General features: G+C 35.4%; 1 protein-coding gene across 1 annotated transcript in view; it reads left to right on the forward strand.

Moving 5' to 3' along the window:
• LOC107676890 (VPS10 domain-containing receptor SorCS3-like) overlaps positions 1-27,377 on the forward strand; it is a 261,488-nt gene that overhangs the window by 218,834 nt on the left and 15,277 nt on the right. Inside the window, exons 6-11 of the mRNA XM_016471625.1 lie at positions 3,694-3,767; positions 5,177-5,241; positions 6,634-6,752; positions 14,308-14,397; positions 14,872-15,051; positions 18,826-18,972. Of these exons, the coding sequence (XP_016327111.1) occupies positions 3,694-3,767; positions 5,177-5,241; positions 6,634-6,752; positions 14,308-14,397; positions 14,872-15,051; positions 18,826-18,972 (675 nt within the window). The remainder of the gene's footprint in view (positions 1-3,693; positions 3,768-5,176; positions 5,242-6,633; positions 6,753-14,307; positions 14,398-14,871; positions 15,052-18,825; positions 18,973-27,377) is intronic.

A 27,377-nucleotide genomic window follows, 5' to 3' on the forward strand; every position in this document is an offset into this window, starting at 1 on the left:
TATGAAAGTAACTATTAATCTAGCATTTTCATTCAAAGAAATGTTCACAGGAACATTAGTTTCTGAATCCTGTCCTCTTTTTTCTGTCTCCATTAGCCATCAATAATCATAAATAATCTTAGTTGAAATAGGCCAGAGCTTGACTGGGTCGGTGCCTTTTCACTCTAGGACTAGAATAACAACATTCTATTCCCGGCAGGGGGCCGATCAACAGTGGCATCAATCAGTGTAATAGGAACGCGCCAGGCTTTGCCATTAATTGTGCGGCTGGGCATGCAGAAGCACAATTAGAGCAGTGGAAATTAGGCCATGTGTTTAGCAACTTGTAGGGGTCATGCTGGCACTCATATGTCATGTAGCCGGCTGGTAGGATGTTTAGAGTCAGTACGGGGTCTTTCTGCACTTCTTTGACAGTATGTTCAATATGTTTAGCATTATGCTTCTGGTAATGTATGGGTCATAGGATCTGAGTATACATTATGTTCTCCTACTGCCCACTCACTTCAAATCATTCCACTAGAAGCTTTTTTTTTTTGTTTGTTTTAGTACTATTTTTGTTGCTAGCATTTTTGCCTGTTTTATTAGGACGGAGAGAGATGAAGGGGACATGAAATGATGGGATATAAGGGCAGAACAGGCTCGGGACATTATTTAAGCTGGAATTTGCATCAGGGTTGTGTTGTGTGTCAGTTCCTCAATGTGAGCAATATTTGAAATAATTAAAAAAAAAATTTTTTTTATTATTATTATTATTTTTAATTTTAAATTTGTAGTTTTGAATTCTCATTTCTCATTTTTATTTGCAGTATTTTTTTTTTTTCAGTATAAATTACCACTAATTATACAACATTTTCCAGAAATATTATCTGAGTATGCATTTTTCATACTCACTTTTGGAAAGCATCAGCTGCAACTAGTATTTATTTATAAATGTTTTGAATTTAACCTTTTATTTTTATTATTAATATTTATTTTCTTATATTTTAGTTTTAGTATGTTTTTATTTATTTGGTATGTGCTTTTAACATTTGTATGATTATTTGTCTAGTATTGTTATTGATGACAATAATAATGTAAGTGCTTGGCAACATTTCTACTTTTCATTTAGGTTCGTTTTTTTTTTTTCATCTAATATTATTTATATGTTTTTTTTTTAGTTTTTTGTTGTTAATATTTAGAATTTTTATTTGCATATTTTATCATGTTTTTATTTTAATTGTAGTATTTCTTTATTTGGTGTGTGCTTTTGTCATTTTAATAGGGTTTGTTTTATAATTATTGCTATTTATGATTCATTTATTTTTTAGTTTAGGTTTAATTCAGTTTTAGTTCTTGTTTATTTCCAGATGGTCATTTTATTGTTTAAACTTGGCAGCTTTTCTAATTTTCATTTCATTTTTGTTCATCTAATATGTGTATTTTATTCCAGCTTTTGATTAACACATTTCTTGAATCGTTTTAGTTATAATTAGCAATAATAATCCTGTTAACTGCTAGCCCTTATTACTGTATGTTGCACATATATAGAAGTGAAGAGTCACTTTAGGAATGATACAATCTAATTAAACTGAACTGACTTGTCTGCTCTAGGTATTTGGGTTCTTATTGTACTTGAACCTCTTTGAACTCTGTGTATTTCTGGGTTAGATTCAGTGATTGGGGGCAATCTTCTCAGAAACAGTCTTTTCAGATCTCATCAAAAGCATCAGTCCTGTTATTGAGCATCTGTATGATGCCTCCTGTCAGTAAACAGCATGTGATGCTGACTGTCTTTGTTCTGTCTTAATGTAATGTTCAGTGACTTGTCAAGATGTACAATGCAATCTTCAGATGTTTTTTGACTCTTGTCTGTTCATTTAAAGATTTGAACAACTACATCAATGTTTCTGTAGAAATTAAGGATGACTACTCCACAGCACACACTTTTGACACTTTTGTATTTTGTCTTTTTTTAATGCACAGACAATTCAATTGTATTACAGAAATATATAGCTTGCACAATACAGAAAGATTCTTCGGACACCCTAGCTATTTGAGATAGACTTCTGGGGTCAACTGACCTTAGTTTGAGATCTGCCATCCTAACAGCTCTAGAAATCTCTGGAGATTGAAGGTATAGTCTGTTCTTTTCCATGGCTACTGACTAGAGCACATAGTGGAGCAGAAACGCCTACATTAATTCCCTCCGGACCTGAATGGACTCATCTCATCCATTAGGATTCCCTTGAGATCCACCTTGCAGCTTCAAGTCCAAATAATTCCATTTAGACACATTTTAATGTATGTTGTGTTTCAGGCACTGCTTGCTCCAGGTAACTACTGAACCTCGAACGATCTGTGCTTTTAACTTCTGCCAGTTGTCTTCTCTTGTTTCTGTCTGTTGTATGAGATTTTGAGCCATTATAATGTATAACAGAGATTTGGAAAGATAGTATTTTGATAAATATAATTTGTCTGATTTATTGTCTGAATGCATCTCAAAACGTACCATTGACTCTGATTTTGTGGTTCCAAAACAGATAATTGAGATACATTACAGTAGGATACAGCCTTAAATTATTATTATTATTATTATTATTATTATTAAAACCACTTATTCATTGATATATAATATTATTACATACTTAGTCAGGTGATGGCAAAGCTGAATTCTCAGCAACCATTACTCCAGTCTTCAGTGTCACATGATCCTTCAGAAATGATATATTTAAAAAAAATATTGAATATGCCTTTTAATCTTTTTGTGGATTCTGAGATAATTTTCAGAAAATTCAAAGAACGGTATTTATTTGAAAAAGAAATCCTTTGTCACTTTTGATCAATTCAGTATGTCCTTAGTGATTGAAAATATAACTTTCTTTCAAAAACAAACAAACTAAACTTTTAATGAAAGTCTATTAATAATTTTGCCAAATATTTGTATATATATTACACACATATATACTTACATATATACAGTGGGTACGGAAAGTATTCAGACCCCCTTAAATTTTTCACTCTTTGTTATATTCCCAGTTTAAAATAACTATTTATTTCTATTTTATTTATTTTTTTATATAATTTATATTTTTTAAATATAATTTATTCCTATGAAGCTGAATATTCAGCAGCCATTACTCCAGTCTTCAGATATATATATTTTTACTCTAATATAATTCTCTCTCATCTACTTTTTATTTTTGTAATTGTTATTTTTATTTTTATTTGTTTAGCTTAAAAATGTTTGAGGAAGTTTTGAGTTCTGAAAGTTACTATGTATTTTCAAACTACAATACAACTTTTTTTTTTTAAAGCAAAAGATCAAGAAAAATGTATTCCTTATGATGTGATCCCCTTCACTGTGTTTATATGCAATAAATATGGATTCTATTTTCCATATTATTAAAATGGCATATATGTCCATACAATGGTGTGTTCAATTACCTAGAAAAGCCCAACCATAATCGTGTTTTAACCCATGAAAACTGATTTCAAGACTCTGCTTTTTTGCTCAGTCCTTTGAAAAGCACAGCTGTATAATGAAATACAAATCATAATGACAAATCAGTTATATTCCGAGAAAAGTCTCTTAACTTAGATGAGAAAAATCTGGCTATAATTAAATGGTTACATGGCTTTAACTTAACAGAGCGAATGATTGCAGATTTTAATGGCTGCCTCTGTCTTTTTTTCTCTCTTTTTTTTTTTTCTCAGCTGTATAGTTCATTTGACTTTGGCCGAAAGTGGCAGCTGGTTCACGAGCGAGTGACTCCGAATCGCTTCTACTGGTAGGTGATGCGTTCACAATCACACCTCATCTCCATTTCTCACACGATGTCACTAACTTACAATTTTTTGGGCGAACAAGGAGAGTTTAGTCGAGTGATTGTTGACATTGACGTGTTCGTGATATGTGGAACGAGTTTGAGCAATTGAGAAGATGGATATGGTTGAAAGTTGTGTCCTTTTTTGCCGGCTCTTATGTTTAAAAAATGCAGAGGCTGTTGTTCATGTCGACGTGAGATGAAAACTGCAAAGATGTTTGAACTCTAAGACCTTTGTTGCACAGCTCCTCTCCATTCAGTATCAAGACAATAAAAGAAAGGGGGAGAATAAGCATGGCAGAGGAAGATGGAAAGAAAATTGCGGCATGAAGATGGCTGAGGAGAGTGAAAGAGAAAGGATTTGTACTCCACAGTGCATCTAGACTTTAAATTTTTTTTAGTTTTACACATAAAGAAATGGATAGAACCTTTAGAAAAAAAAATCTCTTTAAATGATGTACACCCACATGAGATAAAGACTCCAGTAAGGCTGTGCAACCGAATTGCGATTTTTCTGTGATTTTAAAATATGGGGGGAAGAAAACACTCAAGATTAGCTTTTTTTGTAGTCCTGGACAATTTGAACAAAAATGTGTGAAATAATAATAATAATAATAATATATAATATATACATATATATATAAATTGCTGTTGTAATATTTCAATGTTTAAAAAAATATATATATTTTAGACTTTAATTTATAATAGCATATATTACATGAAGTAGGTTGCCATATCTAACTAACCCCTCTTTATTGTCATTTATACAATGATGTCAGAAACATTACTTTTTTTTTTTATAAACATGTCTCAATGTAAGATTAAGATTTACATTATTTACATTTACATTATTTCTTACCAAAGTGTACAAATCACACAGGAAGTAGCTAAGATTATATGTAACTCAGTGCTAATCACTGAGGGATGTTTTAGACTGTTAGTGAGAAAGCAGAGGTTTTATCAGAAGTTTGTCTTCAGTGTGTGCATGAGTCACAGAGAACGGGTACACTGGTACAGCCTACTTGAGCTATAAAAGACACCGTCTAGTTAATGGTAGGGTTGTTTAAGGGCTGGTGCACCACACACTCATGTTTCCAACAGGTGTCATCATTCTCATTTCCATTGTACTCCTTCACTGTCACCATCATGCACAAATATACACCTACACATACATGGGTTTTAGACACGCTTCTGGTTGCTGCTGTAAATTGTACTTTGATTCTTTTCCCCATCATGTGGCATTTGAAGTGGCACCTCACAACTCTTTTTTTCACTTTGTTGGCTGAAATGGACCTCCAGTAAGACATCTGTTATGGATTTTTTTGTCTCCGTGATAAAACTGCTTTCTCCTCGCTCTGGTGTGTCTAATGCAGGTCAGTAACCGGTCTGGACAAGGAGTTAGATCTGGTGCACATGGAGGCCCACACTCCTGATGGCCGTGAGTTGCTTCTTTCTGTCTCTGTCTGTATTCTCCAACACTGTCTAGCAGCCTAGTGGTAGGAAATTTGATTAATAACAGTCACTCAAATCTTTTAATTAGGTATGCTAAAAAAGACATGTCACTGACCCCCAGGTCATGGACCCTGTTCTTTATATTTTATTTTATTTTATTTTATTTTATTTTATTTTATTTTATTTTATTTTATTTTATTTTATTTTATTATTTTATTTTTATTTTTTTATTCTTAAACATATTTAATTTAATTTTGCTTATTAATTAATTAATTGATTAATTAATTAATTAATTATTTTTTTTATATTATATGTGAGTATTGTATCATTTATCTATAATTCAAATTCATTAATCAAAAGGACAACAAATAAAACGTTATATTATATTATATTATATTAGCAAAAATAAATAATTCAAAACATTATATTTTTCCTAAATTTGGAGTATTATGAGTGAGTCATTTTATTATTCACTCAACAGATTAATTTGAAAAAATTCTGGCAGATCCTTGCTCATGCCTCACTCACGCTGATTCATTTGAAAAAAGAAAGAGCCAGCAGATTCTTGCTGATGCCTCACTCATTCTGTTCGTTCTGAAACAACATGTCCCTGTAGTTTCACAAACTGTATTTTCGTTCAGTGTCACTCAGAGTCTCGTTCAGGCTCAAAACACTGACTAAGTGGCTCAGTGAAGAGGTATATTTCTTTAGTATGCTCGTCCATTGAAAGAAATGCTCCTTCACAGTATATACTAAGGTTATTTTGAATTCTCTTTTTTCCCACCTTCCTCTCACATCCCATCTACTGATCTATGGTACACTCCTACTTCAGTCCTGATGTTAGAGGAGGAAAAGAGATGAGAAGAGAAACCGTGAACTTGTGAATGAGGATAAAACCAGTCCTGCGGGCAGCTAGACAGGATTACCGTAATGATAAACACACCATCTGATAGCAGATTAATACAGGACCTGGAATCTCTCTGCCTTACTTTCTCTCACTAGTTAAAGGCATAGTCCATTGAAAAATGAAAATTCTGTCATTGTTTACTCACCATTATTTGGAAAATAAAAGAACAAATCAATCCCAATACTTTTTACATACAACAGTAGTTCATAGTAACCAAGCTTCCAAAAACCAAAATTCTCTTTATGTGCTCAGTGGGGGAAAAAAATGGTTGACATGGGTGAGTTTCAGTTGTTTGAATGAACTTTCCATTTAATACTGGATACATAATTCTGAGTCTTCCATCTAATGTTCCTTAAAGCTGATACATCCTTAGAGATTCTGAGAAGCAGTCAGAGGTTGCTGGACTCAATGCCCCCAGAATCAGAATCGAATTAACATCTAGAATCCTCTTTCTGTCTCTCCTTACAACAGATTGTCAGTATGTGACATGCAGAGCTCAAGCCTGCTCTGAATCCAGTAGGACATATCCATTTTCTGGCTATATTGAGACCAACTCACTTGTGGTTCAAGATGAATATGTGTTTGTTCAGGTAAGAACCAGAGATCACTTACTTTAAAGAAACAAGTCAAATGGCATCATTTAATTGTTTTTGGAATTATATAAGGACATCTACAGTTAATTAAAATTGAACAGCGTGGCTGAAATAAAAAGTACAATGATAACAGTGTAACCCTTTGCCATTCGTCTTTGAGATAAGGACTTCCTAGAACAACAGATCTGTTGGGATTTCTCAGTGTGTTCCCACTGCGAAATGCTCTTGTTATTCCATTGCCACTCACTTATAAATTGTGGAATGTGGAACACAGTGTGATATATATAGTTCATATCAGTGGCGAGCGTTGACTTTTTTAACCGGGTATGCTGAGTGATAAGATCCCCCCCCCCAACCCCATCGGCTTTTAGGACACTCAAAAGGGATCACAGATGACAAATAGCTAAGAAACACCATGGCAGGTGTCGATTTAATAGTATGCACATTTCCTACCTTATTTGTAAATGAAATTCTTCTCCAATCCTTCTTCTATCGTTTCAAGTTTATCCATTATTCTAATGCAAGAAAAATATAGCTGGTTTTCCAAGTAAAAACCGCCAAATAACGATTACATGTAGTTACGTTATGATACATAATCAGAGGGTGGGGAGATGGGGGGATTCCCCCGGTCTATATGTCTCTGCATCTGCTAAATATTTTTTTTTTATTCCCAGTGAATAGGAGTTAAAACTCCCACATGGGTGACACTACTCCAGTAACAGACCATGCAAAATACCTAAACATATTTAAAATATTGCAAAGTAACATTGCAACCTTGCAAACAATAATAAAATCAGAGAATGACTTTAACTGTAAGCGACACAAGCATACGCAAAACAAAGGGAACAATATGATGTTTGTTATTATTAATTTTATATAGCCCACGTTTTCATAAATGTTTTTTTTTATTTACCGCTTAGACAATAATGTTGACAATAACGTATATCTTCAACATACATTGTCTATGACCAAAAATGTAAGAAGATATGTTTTCAGTGGACTTAAAATTTGCTTTGCTTGAGAAAACAAAAATATACAGTTACAGTGTTTTTTTTCTTTTGATTTAGTCGAGTTGATTTTGCATCAAACACAATATGATTTTTGGCAATCGAGATCTGACAGCAACAGCACATTTTTCTGCTTGGGTGAGCGCTTTGCGGACAGCTTACCTCGCGCATTAAATCAGCCTCAGGCCAGCAAATCACTGAGAACGCGCTACAATCCTGACAAGTCATAGCAACAGAGCAGAGACGAGAAAGCTGCAGAGAATCTGCTCGCCCAGAAGCAACTGCAACTGGTAGATTTAAAGAAAATTTAATTTGCCGTTTGGCAAGCAAATCATTATACGTACTTATTCCAAACTCTTTAACTTATAACTTATAATCATGTTTATATGAATTATCCCGTGAACTTATTCTCTAAAATGGCCTGGGTATGTGGAGCATTCGCAGCTTATATGGACGGAACGCCACTAGTGCATATATAGACTGTAACAAGTGGGTTTCAAAATTTGCCATATGCATTACTTGATTAAACTATCTAACTATAACAAGGCCCTCTGTCTTCACTCCCATGGCGTTGCTGCTCATTTGCAAGAAGTTGAACTCTGCTCACCTTTGTCACATCGTCAACGTTTGTCAACATTCATATCGCCTCAAATCTCCAAATTTTATTGAAAATGAATGACTTCTGCTTGCTTTGGGCTGCAGATCATTGTCAGTTTGAATATACCTTAAAGAAATAGTTCACCCAAAAATGAACATTCTGTCATCATTTCTTCACCCTCCAAGTTTTCTTCATGTTCAGGCAAAGATTGTGTGCATAAATATGTATGTGTTCATGTGTCATTTTCAACTCCCTAGTGGGTCATAAGGCAAGGCAAGGCAATTTATTTCTAAAGCACGATTAAAAACAACAATAAGTTGACCAATGTGCTGTACAGATTCTAAAAAACATAGATAAGCAGACAATATATACACATCACTTACACTGCACAGAGCATACATTCAACATAAAACAACATTCAACAGTCCAACAACATGTCACTGAGCAGCATTTTGCAAAAAAAGACTGGGAGAATAAATGAGTCTTTAAAAGGGACTTAAATGACACCAACGTGGAGGCTGTTCTTATGTGTAAAGGCAAACTGTTCCAAAGCCTCGGGGCCAATACTGCAAAAACACGGTCCCCCCACAGTTTGCGTCTCGACCTAGGAACAATCAAGAGTTTTTGGTCAGAGGACCTCTGAGATCTTGATGGAGAGTACGGTTGCAACAAATCTGAAATATAAGATGGTGCAAGGCTGTTTAATGATTTAAAAACAAACAGCAAGATTTTAAAATCAATTCTATAACGGACCGGCAACCAATGTAAAGATGACAAAATTCGAGTGATATGGTCCCGTTTCCGAGAACCTGTTATCAACCTTGCAGCGGCATTCTGGACAAACTGTAGTCGTGACAGGGTGGACTGACTAATCTCTACATACAGGGAATTACAGTAGTCCAGACGAGAAGATACAAAAGCATGCATCACTCTTTCAAAATCACAAAAGGATAAAAACGGCTTAATCTTTGCCAGTGTTCTTAGTTGAAAAAAGCCAGATCGAACAAAACCATTGATCTGTTTATCAAATTTCAAGGTATCATCAAAAATTACACCTACATTTTTTACCATGGATTTACCGAAGATAGATAAAGGGCCTAAATCAATATTAATAAACCCAGATGCATTGGAGAGTGCAAAAACAATATTCTTAGTTTTCCTTTTATTTAGGTGGAGAAAATTCACAGCCAACCATGTTTTCAAGTCCTTTAAGCATGCAAGAAGAGCTTCTAAAAAGTTGCCTTCCTTCTTTACTGGTACATAAATCTGCGTATCATCAGCATAGCAATGAAACGATGTACCATGTTTACTAAAAATAGATCCAGTTGGCAGCATATACAATGAAAACAAGATGGGTCCCAAAATGGATCCTTGCGGGATCCCACATGTAAGAGAGGCCGATAATGATGAAATTTCCCCAGAGTAACTGAAAAGCTCCTATTGGTTAGATAGGACTTAAACCAGTTTAATACAGTACCATGAATCCATACCATCCGCTCAAGTCGAGCAATAATAATTTCATGGTCTATGGTATCAAAAGCTGCACTAAGGTCAATTAACACCAAAATTGCAGTATCACCAGAGTCTACTGCTAGCAAAACATCATTGAGAACTTTCAAAAGTGCAGACTCTGTACTGTGATGCTCCCTAAACCCTGACTGGAAAACATCAAATAAAGAATTCTTATTCAAAAAAAGACTGCAGTTGAATAAGGACCTTTGATAAAAAAGGCACTTTTGAAATAGGCCTGTAATTTGTGTAATCCGTTGGATCCAATTTAATATTTTTAATTAAAGGTTGTACTACAGCATGCTTGAAAGATGCAGGAACAGTCCCTGATACAAGGGAGCTATTTATTATTGATAAAATGCTAGGCCCAACTACATCAAAAGTTTGTTTGATCAGTCTTGATGGAACAACATCAAGACGGGAATCCGATGGCTTCAATTTATCAACTATTTTAGCCAAGGTAGAAAGTTGAAGATGTTTGAACCGATAAAACACAGCAGGGCAACAAGAAGGAGCCGAGGGATCCCTAGCTACAGGAAGTATTTGAGATCTAATATTTTCGATCTTTGACACAAAAAAAACTCATAAAATTCTCACAAGCCTCCACTGAAATCTCAGGCCCAATGCTATTTGATGGATTAATAACAGAATTGATAGTATTAAACAATACTCTAGGTCTATGACAGTTATTTTCAATAATAGCAGAAAAGTACTTAGCCTTCGCTGCCTTAACTGCTTTTTGGTAAAAATGCAAGGAGTCCCTCAAAATTTCAAAAGACACTTGGAGCCTGTCCTTCCACCATTTACGCTCTGCTCTTCTGCAAGTTTGTCTGAGAGCTCATGTGGTATCATTAAACCAGGGCTCTACCTTAGTTTTTACACGTTTCACCTTCATCATAAAGGTGCAATAGAATCTAAAATAGTTGAAAAGCCAGAGTTGAAAGAAAACAGTACAGGCTCGGGATCCCAATATAGGGGAGGATTTTCAAAGGTAGAAATATGATTATTCAAAAATGCCCTTGAAAACTCACTAATAACACTAGAGTTCAGCATACGACACAAACATGACAGTGGGTAAGATCTAACAGACTGACATGGGAGAGAAACCCCAAAAATAACTGGATTGTAATCAGAAAAAGTTGCATCACAAATATTTTTCACATAGCCCAAAGAGATACCATAAGATAAAACTAAATCCAATGTATGTCCATATTCATGTGTAGGAGCCTTTACAGACTGTTCAAGATTAAAAGAGTCAATAATTAAAAAAGTCTTTCACCAGGGGGTCAGCAGGACAGCACACATGAATATTAAAATCCCCCACAATTTAAAACTTATCAAATTAAAATAAAATATCCCCTAAGAGTTCAGAAAAATCATGGATGAAGTCTTTATTGAATTTGGGTGGCCGATAAACCAGCACACACAACACTGGCTTCACTAATTCCAATTTAAAGTCTTGCAATTCAAAACTAGTGAAGTCTTCAAACTCTACAGGTTGACAGAGCAAGCTATTTAAAAAAACTGAGGCTAGACCTCCGCCCCGCCCGAAACTCGCGGAGAGTTAATAAATTTACAGTCCAAGGGAGCCAGGTCAGCAAAAGGACTTAGACCACCAGAGGATAGCCATGTCTCAGTCACAAATAAAACATCCAATGGTTTTGAAGTAAAAAGATCCCTCAAAATAGAGGTCTTATTGCAAAGCGATCTCACATTAACCAGTGCCATTTTGATTAGCAAAGAGTCGCCTACCGACTGTGATGAACGACACAGCAGTCGAAGATTTTGGAGACACACCCCCCCACCTTTACGGAGATATGGCATCCGATGTATAGGATGTTCTGCGAAGATTTCCAATGCAATCAGACGAATCCAAGCATATGCCGGCTCCAGAGAACGCTGATAAACTAATCGGTGATAGGCCCGCTCGCCTTTGAAACCGTGGTGATTGAAGTCGGTCCTAGATGCCAACAGCAGTTTAGCCTTAAGTTTGACATCAAGGCCGCCTCGTTTCCCACGTCTTCTTTGGCGCTTTTTCGGCAAAAGAGGCCAGGGAAACCGACACAGGGCCGGCGGCACCTCGGACAGGACTGGAGGAAGAAGTGAGCATGGTCTTCCACGTTCTTACTCAAACTGTATATCCACAGTGTGTTTTATGTTAATCAACATAAGACGATCATAAACCAAGACGGCAATTGCGTCCTGGGCCAGAAGTGAGACAAACAAAATAAAAACAAATAAACCAGGTACCAGACGGCCAGCCATGCACACCGGCGCCATCCTTAGCTTAAATTAGCTTAAGAATAATCTTATACTCAAGGGGAAAACTGAAATGGTAATAGCCTACATTTTCAATTCCAATCCAGATCAGTTTTTGAATATATTAATTTCCATCTGCATGAAAACAATTGTCTTCAAAACAGTACATATCAGGGTGGGAACTAGAGAATGGGCACCTAGAAAATAAAAATAATTGCATCCGAAGTCATGGCCAAAACTTCAGACTGGGAATTATAAATGACAGTATTTCTGAGCCAACGGAAAGGTTCCTCACATTGATGGCAAGTTTCAAAACATTTACTCACGACCCTCTTGGAAGTCTAACAGCAGTGCAGATAACAAGTCCTGCCAATAAGGAGTGGACGTTCAACCCCAATGTTTTGTCATGCCACATCACAGTCCAAAGAATGTGAAACAGAAAAATCGATCATCCCAATTTCTTTCGAAGTTCAACTGCCCTGGAAAGCATCGATCCTGCCTGTTCCTTCCTTCTGTTGCACAAAGAGCGGCTTTTTGGAGACACGTCGGACATGCTGTTTCTTTAGAACTTTCTCCAGACTGCCGCTCTCCTTCTCTGCCTCTCTCTCCTCATTTATTGAATGCACGTTACCGTCTAAGAAGCATAATTGTTTCTGTAATCAGGGAGCCATTTTATTCCCATGTTCAAATCGGAATCCTGTTGGGTGTATATATACCCTCTAATTGAAATTATGAAAAGAGGTGGGATTAATTAAACATGTCTGCTACTATGGCAGGATGAAATACCTTTTGTGCTGCGGAAGAATTATTCTCTACCATTCTCCATTCTCTATTCCCCCTTGTGCAGCTGTAGATATGACAAGCTTCTGACAGTTCCTGCTGTGTATGCTAACAACCAGTGTGTATTTGCTACACGTGCTATCATTAGCACCAACAATCCCACTCTGAGCGTGGTTGGAGCGGGTGCGTTGCTTGCGAGAATTAAAGATTTCTCTTGACAGAGAATAATGAGTGTATTGATTGTCCTACAAGATATTTACCACTCTCCACTCTTGAACTGCAAAGGGCATCGACAAACCAAGACCAAGCAGTATCCTCCAAATCATGGTGGGGAGATTTTAAAAGGGTCGTTCTAGACATAACCTGCGCGATCCGTTACTGAATTAGCCCTCTGAATTTACAGCTTTGTGTAATGTGCTGGAGGAGACAGTAAGTTAATAGCTCTCATTCTCATAGAATGTGCTAGGGCTCAGGGTTGCCAAGTCCACAGTTTTACCACCGTAGCGCCATTTAGACAAAGAGGGACCCCATCTCCCCGTAACACGATTTTGATGGAGCCTACCATTGAAGGAGGAGGAAACCGCAGAAAAAACGCGATTGGGCTAGTTTTGGGCTGGGTTTGTTTCACAGACCTGGCAACCCTGCTAGGGCAGTATATACTGCTGGTAGAAATGGTGATAGTTATTCTGCTATACTGTGATAGAAAACAATAACAAACAAAACCTAACAGGTTAGGTTAATATGAACAACCTTTCTTGCTGGGTTAGGTTAACCCAGGGGTGTCCAATCCTGCTACTAAAGGACCAATATCCTGCAAAGGTTAGCTCCAACCCACATTTCTAGAAGTTTCTAGTGAGTCTCAAGACCTTGATTTGTTGGTCAAGGTGTATTTAATTGGGGTTGGAGCCAAACTCTGAAGGACAGTGGCCCTCCAGGAACAGGTTTGGACACCCCTGGTTTAACTCAACATATTTACCCAGCTCTGAGTTGCCAGTTACTTTTAACAAAGCCAGCATTAGGGTGTATATTTCGAATTGAACCATTAGTGTAATATAAAATTACTCATACTGTTATATAAGATTTTGGTCATACCGCCCACCTCTAAACTTTTGTTAAAAGTACAAAGACAAATCAATAGTTACTGTCACTAGATTTTCCCAGCGTTGATGCCAGTTATTTGATATATGAGATATGTGTTATTTTTCTCCATGCATTCGAATTGAACCATTAGTGTAATATACAATTACTCATACTGTTATATAAGATTTTGGTCATACCGCCCACCTCTAAACTTTTGTTCAAAGTACAAAGACAAATCAATAGTTACTGTCACTAGATTTTCCCAGCGTTGATGCCAGTTATTTGATATATGAGATATGTGTTATTTTTCTCCATGCAGGTGACGACTACTGGCAGAGCGAGCTACTATGTGTCCTATCAAAGAGAACCTTTTGTACGCATTAAAATCCCCAAATACTCCCTGCCCAAGGTAAGAGACTACCTAAAATTTCGAATGAATTAGCTAGAGTAGACAAAGTATTTTCATTAGACAACTAGATTCGGAAGTAAGATAGACAAGAGGAGAACATACATTTTTATGATTCGATTATTTATTAGCTTTTCATCAGCACTCTGTAGTTACTTTGCTAACCCAGTGGTTTTGGCCTTTATAATGACACCTATTGGTGTGGATGAATGATCAGTCAAAAGTAAAGGTTTTTAGTTACTAATGCTGAGCACGTTTCTGCACATTCCTGTTGAAGAACTGAAGTGCAAAATCTTTTCACTTGGCTTGCTTTGGTCAGTTGGGTCATGGCTCATGTTCAACTGAGCCCTGCGCAAACATATAATCCTGTAGATCATGCCCACCGAGAACTAGCAGGGGTCCTCGCTAATGACTTCTGCTTTCTTTTTTCTCACCCTCAGCTGTCTTTTCCCCTCTTTTTCTTTTTCTGTTTTCTAGGACATGCATATTGTGAGCACAGATCAAGGTCAGGTTTTCACCGCCGTCCAGGAGTGGAACCAGAACGATACCTACAACCTGTACATATCTGACACGCGTGGCATATACTTCACCTTGGCCCTGGAGAACGTCAGGACCAGCCGTGGGCTCGGAGGCAACAGCATGATCGACCTTTACGAGGCATGACTTCATCACTAACTTGTTAACAAGCTAACATTAGGCTTCAAGTCAACGGCTTCATGCTAGATGCTCATTACTCCTCGGGCTGCATTAGAATTCATGTCAGACGCTACTTCTCGCCCTGGCACTCAAGCATAGACCACATTATCTTAAGCCTCTGGGGAATTAGCAAGCGTAAATGAACGATAGCAATGAAGACAGAGAGATACATTGAGTTGTAGTTAAATGTTGTCGAAGTGGGAGAGGAGAGAGGTCACTGATTCAATGGGAGCTGCTCGTGTTTTGTGTATGACTCCTTTTTAAAGGGATCCTATCACGAGGAATGAAGTTTCCCTTGATCTTTCGCGATAAGAGATTTCATTGTACCAAGAAGACATATCGTAACTTGTTTCCCTCTGGAAAATTTTGGAGCATAGCTGGTTTCTTAGCCGGCTTAAGCTCTGTTAAGAAATACTGGTAATTCTCAAATTCAAAACATTTCAAATTATCTTAATTGCTCCAAAGCACACCTTTTATTATGTCTATTCAATAATTTGGAGTTGTTTTTTGTTTGGTTTTGTTTTGTCTAAAGATCTAAAGAAGCTTGGAAGTCTTTATTATAGGCACAAGCATCAGTCTTAAGGACTTATTGGAGACTTCTTAGAGAGAAAAAAAATCTTATTGGAACTCTTATAAAAGGTAATAAAAGAAAAGAACACAACAAGTGAGACTAAGTGAAAGGAAGTGCCTTTCTCTCTATCAATTTCTCCTGTTGTCTCTCTTACTCTGTTCATTAAACACCTCTCTGCGGTAGTCTGCATTATACTTCTTTTGGGTCAGTGGCATCGTTCTGCTTTCTTCTTTTAATAAGAGTAGGCTATTAGACTATTTTTGTTTTTTAAATCTTGTACCAAGTATGAAGTACTAAAGTGAAGTAGTTTCAGGAAAATTCGGGTCTATGTATATATTAATATTGGTTTAAATTGAATTGAATTAAGTATTTTTTTTTATTTATTATTATTTTTTATTTTTTTTGCTTTATACCTTTCAGAACAATATTACGTAAACAGGGAAAAAAAATCATAGATTGGTCTAACAAAGTAATGAAAGTATACAGTCTATATAGTCTATATATATGAATATAAATGTTCCCTTTAGACCCTTATGATTTGCATTAATTTCTATGCTAAATAATAAAATCACTACTCACTAGTCTACCACAATCGTCAATCGATATTATTTTGTGAGGATAAATCCTCACTAGAAAACTTGAGTATCGGAAGTATCAATATTTCAAGATCGATCCGCCTGTCTGTGGCCAGAACTCTCACACTGCCTGTAGTTTTTCTGTAAGAATAGATTTGCCAATTGAGTTCAAGGAAACCATTCCTCCTTCATGACAATATTAACATCAGGATATGGTCGCTCTTAGCATATACTATATCATTTTGCTTTAAAATTAGCAGCCTGTACCAAGCAAAAAAAAAACGGAGAAATGAAACATTCGCTTCCCTTGTCCAAGCAGCTAAAAATAGTCTCCATTAGTAAGTGCAAGCAAGGATGGTTTCATTAATGCATTGGTTATGATGCATTTCCCCACTTTTGTGCCAAGGCTGGCTCAATGCACGCTCACCCTGCCAATACTGAATCAGCAGTCCATCCATATCTCTAATAGATTGCAGCAGCCTTCATTAATGCTTATTGAAACCTGGCTTTTTTCACTGAAGCTCCAGTTGGAGCCTAAGTATAGACATGGTTCGTGACTGGACGTTTGTCATATTTATCTCTCTATTGATCAGCGAGAAGTGGGGTTGCTTTACTTTTATATATTTTTATAACAGTAATGATTGATAATGGATATTTTGGTTCTGGCACACACTTCTTTGGTGTTGGCATCAGTGGCCTGCTGCCCTGTATGCAAAGGACACGCACTGCTTACCTTGGCATCACTAGAATTCAAATATACACTACTGTTTAAAAGTTTGAAGTCAGTTTTTTTTTTTACATTAATATTTTATCCAGCAAGGATTCATTAAATTGATCAAAAGTGACAGTAAAGACTTTTACATTACAAAAATTCATATTAAAAATAAAACTAAATAAATAAAAGAAATAATTTCCACAAAAATATTAAGCATGATTTCAAGAAAAAAATATTCAGAATTCTGCGGTAACATGGGCTTAAAGTTAAGGATATTTGGAGAGACAGAAATAGAGCAACAGGTCCAACAGCTACTGCACATGAAACACAATCCTGCCCGCAATTTTGGAGGAAAAGGAAGTTGATGCTTGTCCTGAAGAGACAGTAGCGGGTAGCTTGTTTAACAGCAGATTGTGTGTGTGTGTGTGTGTGTGTGTGTGTGTGTAAAAAAAAATATAATAAAAAAAAACTTTCTGCAAACTTTTGAATGGTTGTGTACAATGGAATCAAAAGGTTTATGAACAATTAAAGATATAGAAATGTCATTGCTTTACATAAAATATCAAACTAAGTGGCATAATGTTTTTTTTTTTTTACATTAAAACATTTTTATTTGCATCTGGTCTAAAAGTTTATTATAAGTGGATATACAACATAATTTCCCAAAGTTGCAATGGTTTCCTATTCGTCTTTCCTCCCATTTGAAAACTCTCTCATTGCTGGTCACCAACATATGATGCACTCCAAATAGCTTCTTAAATCATTTACACAGCAAGATCTTCTTGGTCATTTTACTCTTGTTTTAAACAGAAGTATTTCAGGCTAGAGATCTTCGCTTGTTTGCTAAGTTGCTCTTTTGATTATTTGCATGGCGCTGAACACGTACTCGTGATGAATTCATTGTAAACATGAACGAGCAGCTGATCTGCTCACTGAAGTATGACCCGATTTGCAGAGCATGCTGAATATGAACCGTTCTACCACAACCAGTACATCCATCTTCTTCCGGGAGAACATTGGAACCGAGAGATGGAAGCTAAAGGATAATAAATAATTACCGCTGTGATTGACACGTCTGGCCAGCGGAGGAGGGGACCTCATTAGCCGTGAGCACCAAATCAGCATATTATAATGATTTCTGAAAGATAATGAGACACTAAAGACTGTTTTCAGTATCTATGCTGAAAATTCAGCTTTAAAATCAGAGGAATACATTACATTTTTAAAATGTATTAAAATAGAAAACAGTTATTGAAAATTGTATAATATTTCACAATATTACAGTTTTTACAGTTTTTCTGGTCAAATCAATTTCTGCCATGGTGAGCAGAAATTAAGCTCACAATTATTTACATTTTAAAATATGTTAAATAATATTTATATAAATATATATATATATATATATATATATATATCCATCTTCTTCCGGGAGAACATTGGAACCGAGAGATGGAAGCTAAAGGATAATAAATAATTACCGCTGTGATTGACACGTCTGGCCAGCGGAGGAGGGGACCTCATTAGCCGTGTCCATCCAATGCGGCTCCGTCACTGTGACACTGTCAAATGCAGTCCCTATTAGTGCCACTTACAGACTCGGACCCTGCCTTAGAGCATGCTTCGCTAGCGGGACGCGATTTAAAACAGGTCGCTAGCACCACTGTCACCATTCAATATTGCTAAGTTTGGGCTTGTTTTAAGCCGAGGATGTCAGCTAGAGTAACACCATGTCAGTGAGCTTGGGCTATCATAGAGTGGGCGCTAGTGTCTGCGTAATTAAGAGACTTTATTAGATGACAGTCCGAAGCACTGTAACGGTGAATGTAGATGTTCATGTTCATATTTGTATCGTATTTCTTCCCCCATGTTCCCAGGTATCAGGGATTGAAGGTATGCTCATCGCTAATAGGAAGGTGGAGAACCAGGTGAAGACGTACATTACTTACAACAAGGGCCAAGACTGGAGGCTTTTGCAGGCGCCCGCTACTGACTTGGCAGGAAATCCCATTCATTGTGTGCTGGTAAGAAAGGCATGAGTTGGATTGATTGTTTGTTTGGATTATTTATTTATTTATTTATTTACTTACGAAATGTATGTTAGTGAGTGAACTATTCCTATTCCTGCAACTTGGCCAGTTTGTTATTCATATTAATCATTGATATAAAAAATATTTATATTTAATTTGATTTTATTCTAACACACACCCACACACACACACACACACACACACACACATATATATATATATGTGTGTGTGTGTATATATAGGTTAGGTTATATATATGTTTTGTTTTTGTTTTGTGTTTTTTTTAATTGGTGAGTGAGTGAACTATTCCTTTACCTTGGTCAGTTTGATATTCACGTTAATCATAACTAAAATATATACAATTGTTGTATTTTATTTTATAACAACATTTTTTTAAATTATTATTAGTAATTGAACTGTTCCTTTAACTCGGTCAGTTTATTTATGTTAATAATTACTTTATGTTTTATGTACATTGTTATTTTATTTTGTTTATTTTTGTTTTTATATTTGTTTTGTTTTGTTTTGTTTCTTTCTTTTTATTAGTCAGTGAATTATACTTTGTTTTTGTTTTTAACTTGGTCAGTTTGTTATTCATAATTAATTTTTATTTTAATGTTTTTTATTTGTAATGTATTATTTTCTTTTTATTTTACAACAATTTTTATTAGTGATTTAACTGTTCCTTTAACGTGGTTAATTGTTACTCATGTCAGTCATTACTGAAAAATATACAGTTATTTTATTTTATGCCAAGTTTTATTAGTAAGTGAACTATTCCTTTAAGTTGGTCTGTTTGTTTTTCTTCTTAACATTACTAAATACTTAAAATAATTTTATTGAATTGTTTTATTTATTTATTTCATTTGGTTGTTTGTTTGTTTTTTTGTTTGTTTTATAAATAAAGGAATAGTTCACTCACTTACAAGCATTATGTTATAATAAAATAAAATAAAATAATTGTAAGTATTTGTAGTTTTTGTAAGTTAAAGGAATTGTTCACTCACTAATAAACATTACTCTGGTGATTTGATTTGATTTGATTTGATTTGATTTGATTTGATTTGATTTGATTTGATGTATGGGTCTTTGATTTGATTTGATTTGATTTGATTTGATTTGATTTGATTTGATTTGATTTGATTTGATTTGATTTGATTTGATTTGATTTGATTTGATTTGATTTGATTTGATTTGATTTGATGTATGGGTCAGTTTGTTATTTATGGGAATACAAAAGAAATCTAGACCAAATGTTCTAGGCAATTTTGGCAATATTTATTTTGTTAGCATGTGGCTAGCTTAACTGTCTAATTCTTTCAACGTAATATTCTTTCTCCAACAGATTTGATTAAAGGCAACAGACTCTGTAATGCATAATCAGAAATGATATTAGATCTACTACATTTTTATTATTTGTAAATGGGAAATAGTTTCAGAGTATTGATATGCACAGATCATCATTAATATTTAGCAGCCATATCATGTTTAGAGGCAAAAGAAATATATCAAGGCCAAAGAAACACCCACAGACAGACTGAAGAGGCTGTAATAGTCCTCTGCTTTGACACTCTCATTAGCCTCCTATAATCCTTATGATTACCGACTCGAAATCCTGTTGCCTTTGCCGTCCATGTAATAATGTCAAGCCACCTATTGAGGGGATGAAAAGGACAATTTGTGGTTTATGGAGAGCAGATATAATGCTGGTTTTGTTATGTTGGAGGTCCCAGTAGAGTTGCTTCTCTGCTTTAAGGTCAGATCCCTGTCTTTTGCCGGTAATGACTGTAAAAGGCAATTAGCGTTCATGGTAAGGGTAGCAGTCTCAACAGAGGGCACTCCATACATGATTACATTGCATTATTTGTCCCTTTTTTGGTGGAAACCGCAGTCGATACAGTATGTTATTGTTATTAATTTGAGCTTTTCAAGTTGTTATCTTTCTAGTGTTGGATAAATGAGTACATGATACCCACTATTGCACTCAGTAATAAAACATCACACCTACCCTTTATTACAAAACCAGACACATACTTCTACAAGTCATGGCTGGAGGCTGTCTACATTTGTAAGCATCGAAGCTACATGTTATTTCTGAGTATTTACTAACACAGACCAATCAGCTGGAAGACTGGTGATTTGATTTGATTTGATTTGATTTGATTTGATTTGATTTGATTTGATTTGATTTGATGTATGGGTCAGTTTGTTATTTATGGGAATACAAAAGAAATCTAGACCAAATGTTCTAGGCAATTTTGGCAATATTTATTTTGTTAGCATGTGGCTAGCTTAACTGTCTAATTCTTTCAACGTAATATTCTTTCTCCAACAGATTTGATTAAAGGCAACAGACTCTGTAATGCATAATCAGAAATGATATTAGATCTACTACATTTTTATTATTTGTAAATGGGAAATAGTTTCAGAGTATTGATATGCACAGATCATCATTAATATTTAGCAGCCATATCATGTTTAGAGGCAAAAGAAATATATCAAGGCCAAAGAAACACCCACAGACAGACTGAAGAGGCTGTAATAGTCCTCTGCTTTGACACTCTCATTAGCCTCCTATAATCCTTATGATTACCGACTCGAAATCCTGTTGCCTTTGCCGTCCATGTAATAATGTCAAGCCACCTATTGAGGGGATGAAAAGGACAATTTGTGGTTTATGGAGAGCAGATATAATGCTGGTTTTGTTATGTTGGAGGTCCCAGTAGAGTTGCTTCTCTGCTTTAAGGTCAGATCCCTGTCTTTTGCCGGTAATGACTGTAAAAGGCAATTAGCGTTCATGGTAAGGGTAGCAGTCTCAACAGAGGGCACTCCATACATGATTACATTGCATTATTTGTCCCTTTTTTGGTGGAAACCGCAGTCGATACAGTATGTTATTGTTATTAATTTGAGCTTTTCAAGTTGTTATCTTTCTAGTGTTGGATAAATGAGTACATGATACCCACTATTGCACTCAGTAATAAAACATCACACCTACCCTTTATTACAAAACCAGACACATACTTCTACAAGTCATGGCTGGAGGCTGTCTACATTTGTAAGCATCGAAGCTACATGTTATTTCTGAGTATTTACTAACACAGACCAATCAGCTGGAAGATTGAGGCTACAATTCAGCAACAGTAAAATTAAATAAAATCCTACTTCATTTGGAAATGGTGTAAATTTGACTCTGTGTTAATAGTATTATAAATTTCTCATATACACTACCATTCAAAAGTTTGATTCAGGATTTGTTAAATGTTTTAAAAGTCTCTTAAGGTCACCAAGGATAATATAATATAATATAATATAATATAATATAATATAATATAATATAATATAATATAATATAATATAATATAATATAATATAATATAATATAATATAATATAATATAATATAATATAATATAATATAATATAATATAATATAATATAATATAATATAATATAATATAATATAATATAATATAATATAATATAATATAATATAATATAATATAATATAATATAATATAATATAATATAATATAATATAATATAATATAATATAATATAATCAGAAAGGCACGGAAAACAAATAACGATTGCTAACGGTTGCCTGTTAAATTACAGTAGCTACATAAAATGTCACTTTCTGTTTATTTCACCACATAAACAGAGTAAGGAGAGACTGAGGACAATGGCGAATGATTTGCAAAATGTGTGGTAAGTACTGCCGCTAACAGAGTACCTGCGATCGCGAATCTCGAAAGTGAAAGTGAAACTAAAAAGCAACCGTGCATTCAAAAGCAGTTTCAATGCCAGGCATAATAGTGGCTCCCTGATGCCCGCAATTTATATACAGTATAATTGCCCAATGATATACAGGTAACTGCGAGAGAAAATATTGAAATATATTTTCCTCCCATCTCGTATTTATTCCCTTTAGGGGTTCCGTGTGAACACGGTATTGGGATGCGGCGGATTGCTGGCTCAACATCGTGAAGTGTATCAGCCATCGGCGATGGATGATGGCATCGTCTATCGGCCCAACCCTACTGTACATCATAAAGTTGTGCTGTTTAAATTAATTTAAAATGAAATGTCCCTTCAAATAATAAATAACGATTTATTTCAAATCTATTTAGATAAATTAGTATAGAAATTTTAATATGTTCTATTTATCAGTTATCATTTATCAGACTTGACATACAATTATTGGCTTATCATTGGCAAGAATTTCTAGATTCCTGTCTGTATATTTGGGCATTTTATGTATTACTATGATCAGTCTCAGTTTCATTTCATGGTGGACATTCATCCAGAAAATCACATTGTTTACATTCTCTGTCTACAAGTGGTTGTATGAGCTTATCTTTGCATGGTCAAAGTAGTTTGTAAGGACTGAAATAGATTTTAAGATCATTTTTCTTTTGAACGCGAGGGAATTTCGCAGCCCTTGTTAGTAAATTTTGTGAACCTGTTTAGACAATATTTGCTAATTTTTCATTTTCCCAGAACATTTTTAACTCTTAATTATAAAACATTCCAGTGTTGTGGTTGCCATACACAGTACCCTCTTTGAACGTATACTGACACATTGAAACATTTTACATGGCTTTCTGTGTGTTCATATGCATACTGCATTTGGATATAGAGGTTATTTATCCCTCATGATCTGCCTCATGCATACATTGACAAAGAACCTTATTCAAATCAATGGCAAATTGAGTACTGACAGAACAATTATATTGTCTTAGGAAGCAGAGAGGAAAGAAACGGCAAGGCAGCATGCTATGAATATCAACCAGGTCAACATGGCTCATATGCAAAATCAGATATATTTCTTTTCAATCTATCAGTTTCCTAGTGCTTTTTGTGTTCTTTCTCATTCCTTGACTGATGGTCTTTTTGCTGTTTTCCTCCTTTGTTTCTGTGAGGAGATTCTTCTGTTTTATATAGGTGTACTAATCTCAGGGTTTCGCTTTAATCGATAACTTTCAAAGCTGGTGCATTAATGGATGTTTTATAATAGGTTGCTACAGATGCCACGTATCCCGCGAGTCCATAAAAATAGTGGCTATTAAGTCTCCAGGAAAACAGGCTTCGGTCACAGCGGGACTGCATCAGAAAAGGGCATCATGCTTTCCAGTATCTACCTCTCAGCAGTGATATGCCCAGCGATGCAGTGTGTGTGAGCGCTCTGTCTGGTCAGGCTGATATGGAGACTCTGCTGTATCTGATCAGTCTCCAGACTGAGGGAGGAAAAAAAATTGAAATCCTTGCTTGAGAGAATTCAAAGCCTTGGTCTTTGAGCTGGAGATTGAAGCTCCATACACCTACCAGAGAAGGATGCTAGGTTACACCTGAATTTCAGTGTGCATGTTGGCATATGCAAATCTTCACATGTAAAATTTAGATCCAGAGTAAAACTTTGTGTTTGTGTGCCTCCGTTGTGAGGAGGCAGCTTGCGGTAGGGCTGAATGAGTTATGAGTGTGCAGTGAGGGGCGTTGCACAGAGGGTAATTGAAGCAGAATAGAAGACTTTTATTGTTCCTGAGGGGGAAATTTGTCTAAGGGTGGAGGAAGGAGGAAAGAGAGGTAGGGCAAATAAGGGAGGAGGGAGGGCTCAGAGAAAGAAAAGGCGAGTCATTTAATTTGGATGAGCAGTGTGTTGACAACATGGAGCGTGCTAGCATGAAGTCTGAGAAAAGTTCTGTACCTTTGCAGTATGGTTACAGTAGGCTTTTGCATTGTTTAGCTACAGTCTTTGTCAAAGTACAGTATATATGCTACAATGTGTAATCAAATATTGATTAAATAGACATTGTGCATCACCACTGTTTTTCTGGTTAAAGGTGTTGTCACCTTTACAGTTGTTCAGTGAATTTTCACAAGAAAAACAGTAATTTTAATAGGAATCTACATAGTCTGTCATTTGTGTGACGGCGTAAGATTTCCCCATGTAGATTCAGCATTGGTTTAAGTTGGTCAAACAGATTTGCATAGCTGACTGGCAGATATCATAAACGTATCTTGAAATTTTGCAAATGTGACCACACCTTAACGAATGTACATGCTGGATAAAGCAGTGCTACAATCCCATTATGTAGATTAAAAAAATTAATGACTAATAAAGTTTAAGTCTGACTAAAACATTTATATGATTTAACTGTTAGATGTATCTACTGTGATTGGTTAATCATTGATGAAATAAAGATGGTGAAATAAACATACTTGTTTGAAATGCATATACTGTAGATAAAACACAGTGTCTAGTAAAACAAAACCGAGTAAGGTCAGAGATCAGTGTAAAACCCACGCTGTTGCTGAGTCACTTGATTTCTAGTAGGAAATCTTTTGGCTTGACTCATATTGCTTAACTTTAGAGTAAAACATGCGTAAGTAAGTGAGGTAATTCAGATGAGTCATAGCTGTTGTTTTCCATAAACGGTTTCTGTATCGTCAATCACCGTGTTTTGCAGTGTGCTGAAATCCTTGTGATTCAGACTGCGATGGGAGTTTCAGGGCAAAGCAAAAATCAGTCTGGATGCATTTATATTCTGTGAGTATAACAGTGGAAAATAAGAACATTTAGGCAATATTTTCATTCTTATTTAATGAGAATATCCGTTGAAAGAAATGGGGGGGCATTTATATTTAGCACTTTATTCTTTGAGAAAAAGCACCTAACAATAGAAAGATTTATATCTGCCTGGTAGAATGAAATGAATATTTTATACATTCATTTCTCCTCTCCCTTCATGGCAGGTAATCAGTCTGACCGCAGCGAGAACAGAATAACCCATAAATACTGATAAGAGTGAATCAACCTCCAGGACAGTAGACTAAATAGAACGAGCACCAACTGAACTTCCTCCTCACTGAAAAACAAAAACTGAGGCAGTCCTCCACACTCATTCCTTTTTTGAACCTTTGGCACTGGTCATTTAGCTTCGCTTTTAAAGTCTCTGTGACCATGTGTGTGTGAAAAGCCGCCCACCTTGACAGGGCAGTTCATTTCAAAGTGGTGGTCCTTCCTTTGTTCACTGAGCCATTCCTATGCATTTAAAAGACCATAAAGTGTTCTAAGCAAGCTTCCTCCCTACTAACAATGAGGAGCCTCACTGCTGGCCAGAGGAGTGGGAGGAGAGAGAATGAGGGGAGAGGGGGAGGACTGGATAAGGGAGGGTAAACAAAGATTTTCAGTCTTGCTCTTTCTTTCTCTCCAACTGGCTGTGTTTTCTCACACTCAAGCTCCTGCTATCTTTCTCCCATGGGAATGCATCTGGTTACAGAAATCCTCCCTTTCCTACGTACAGGACACACTGCTCTCTTTATCTCTTATCTTTTCCCTCACTCTGTGAAAGCGTTTTTTTGTACAAATGTGCTGTTGAACTCTGCAAAGGTTCAGGGATGTTCTTCGCTGAAGAATTGCATTATACCAGAACGGATAGAATAACAAACTACATATCTATATGTACAGTTATTTTATTTATTTTTTTCTCAGAGATGGTTAACAACAAATAGCCTTAGTTTTTAGCACTTTGTATAGAGGGTTCTTAATGTGGGTTTCTTTCAGTCGGACTTTAAAAATTAAGGTCATAATCTCAAAATATTAGAAAAATAATAAAATAGTAAAAGTAATCAAAATATCAGCCGATAGTTAACTGTTTTGAGATGATCACATAGAAGAAGTGTTTATCTCCTAGTTTGTTAGGTCTGACAGCTTTACCTTAAAAAAAAAAAAATTTGGAAAACGTTACGTGAAATGAATACAAAATATGTACACTACCATTTAAAAAGTTTGGGGTTGGTAAGATATTTATTTTTTTTGGTAAGTTCTTTTTGTTTAACAAGGCTGGATTGAATTGAGCAAAAATACAGGAAAACAGCAATACGGCAAAATATTATTACAATTTCAGTTTAAAATAACTTTTTTTTTTTTCTATTTAATATATTTAAAAAATAAATTATTCCTACGATGGCAAAGTTGAATTTTTAGCAGTCGTTACTCCATTATCTTTCAGAAATCATATGCTGATTTGCTGCTCAAGAAACATTTATTATCAATGATGAAAATAGTTACATAAAATAATGCATAATATTTTTTTTGGAAATGGAGTTTTCTTTTCACAATTCTTTGATAGAATTTTATGTTATTTATTTATTTATTTATATTTTTTTGATAACTTGAAAAAGTCTTTACTGTCACCTGTCACTTTTGATAAATTTAATGAATACAGTTTTTTTTTCCGTTTTGTTTCTATAAAACATGTTGATATATATGTATATAATGTTTATGCAATGATGCATGCTGATATACAAAAACCCTGTTTTTTTTTTCCTTTTGAACTCAGGCTTAGGTTATCTATTTCATCAACAAATTCATGCAAATTCACCATTGCACAGATT

Source organism: Sinocyclocheilus anshuiensis, unplaced genomic scaffold, assembly GCF_001515605.1.
Source record: "Sinocyclocheilus anshuiensis isolate Anshui unplaced genomic scaffold, SAMN03320099.WGS_v1.1 scaffold2166, whole genome shotgun sequence".
In the NCBI taxonomy this organism is placed as follows: Eukaryota; Metazoa; Chordata; class Actinopteri; order Cypriniformes; family Cyprinidae; genus Sinocyclocheilus; species Sinocyclocheilus anshuiensis.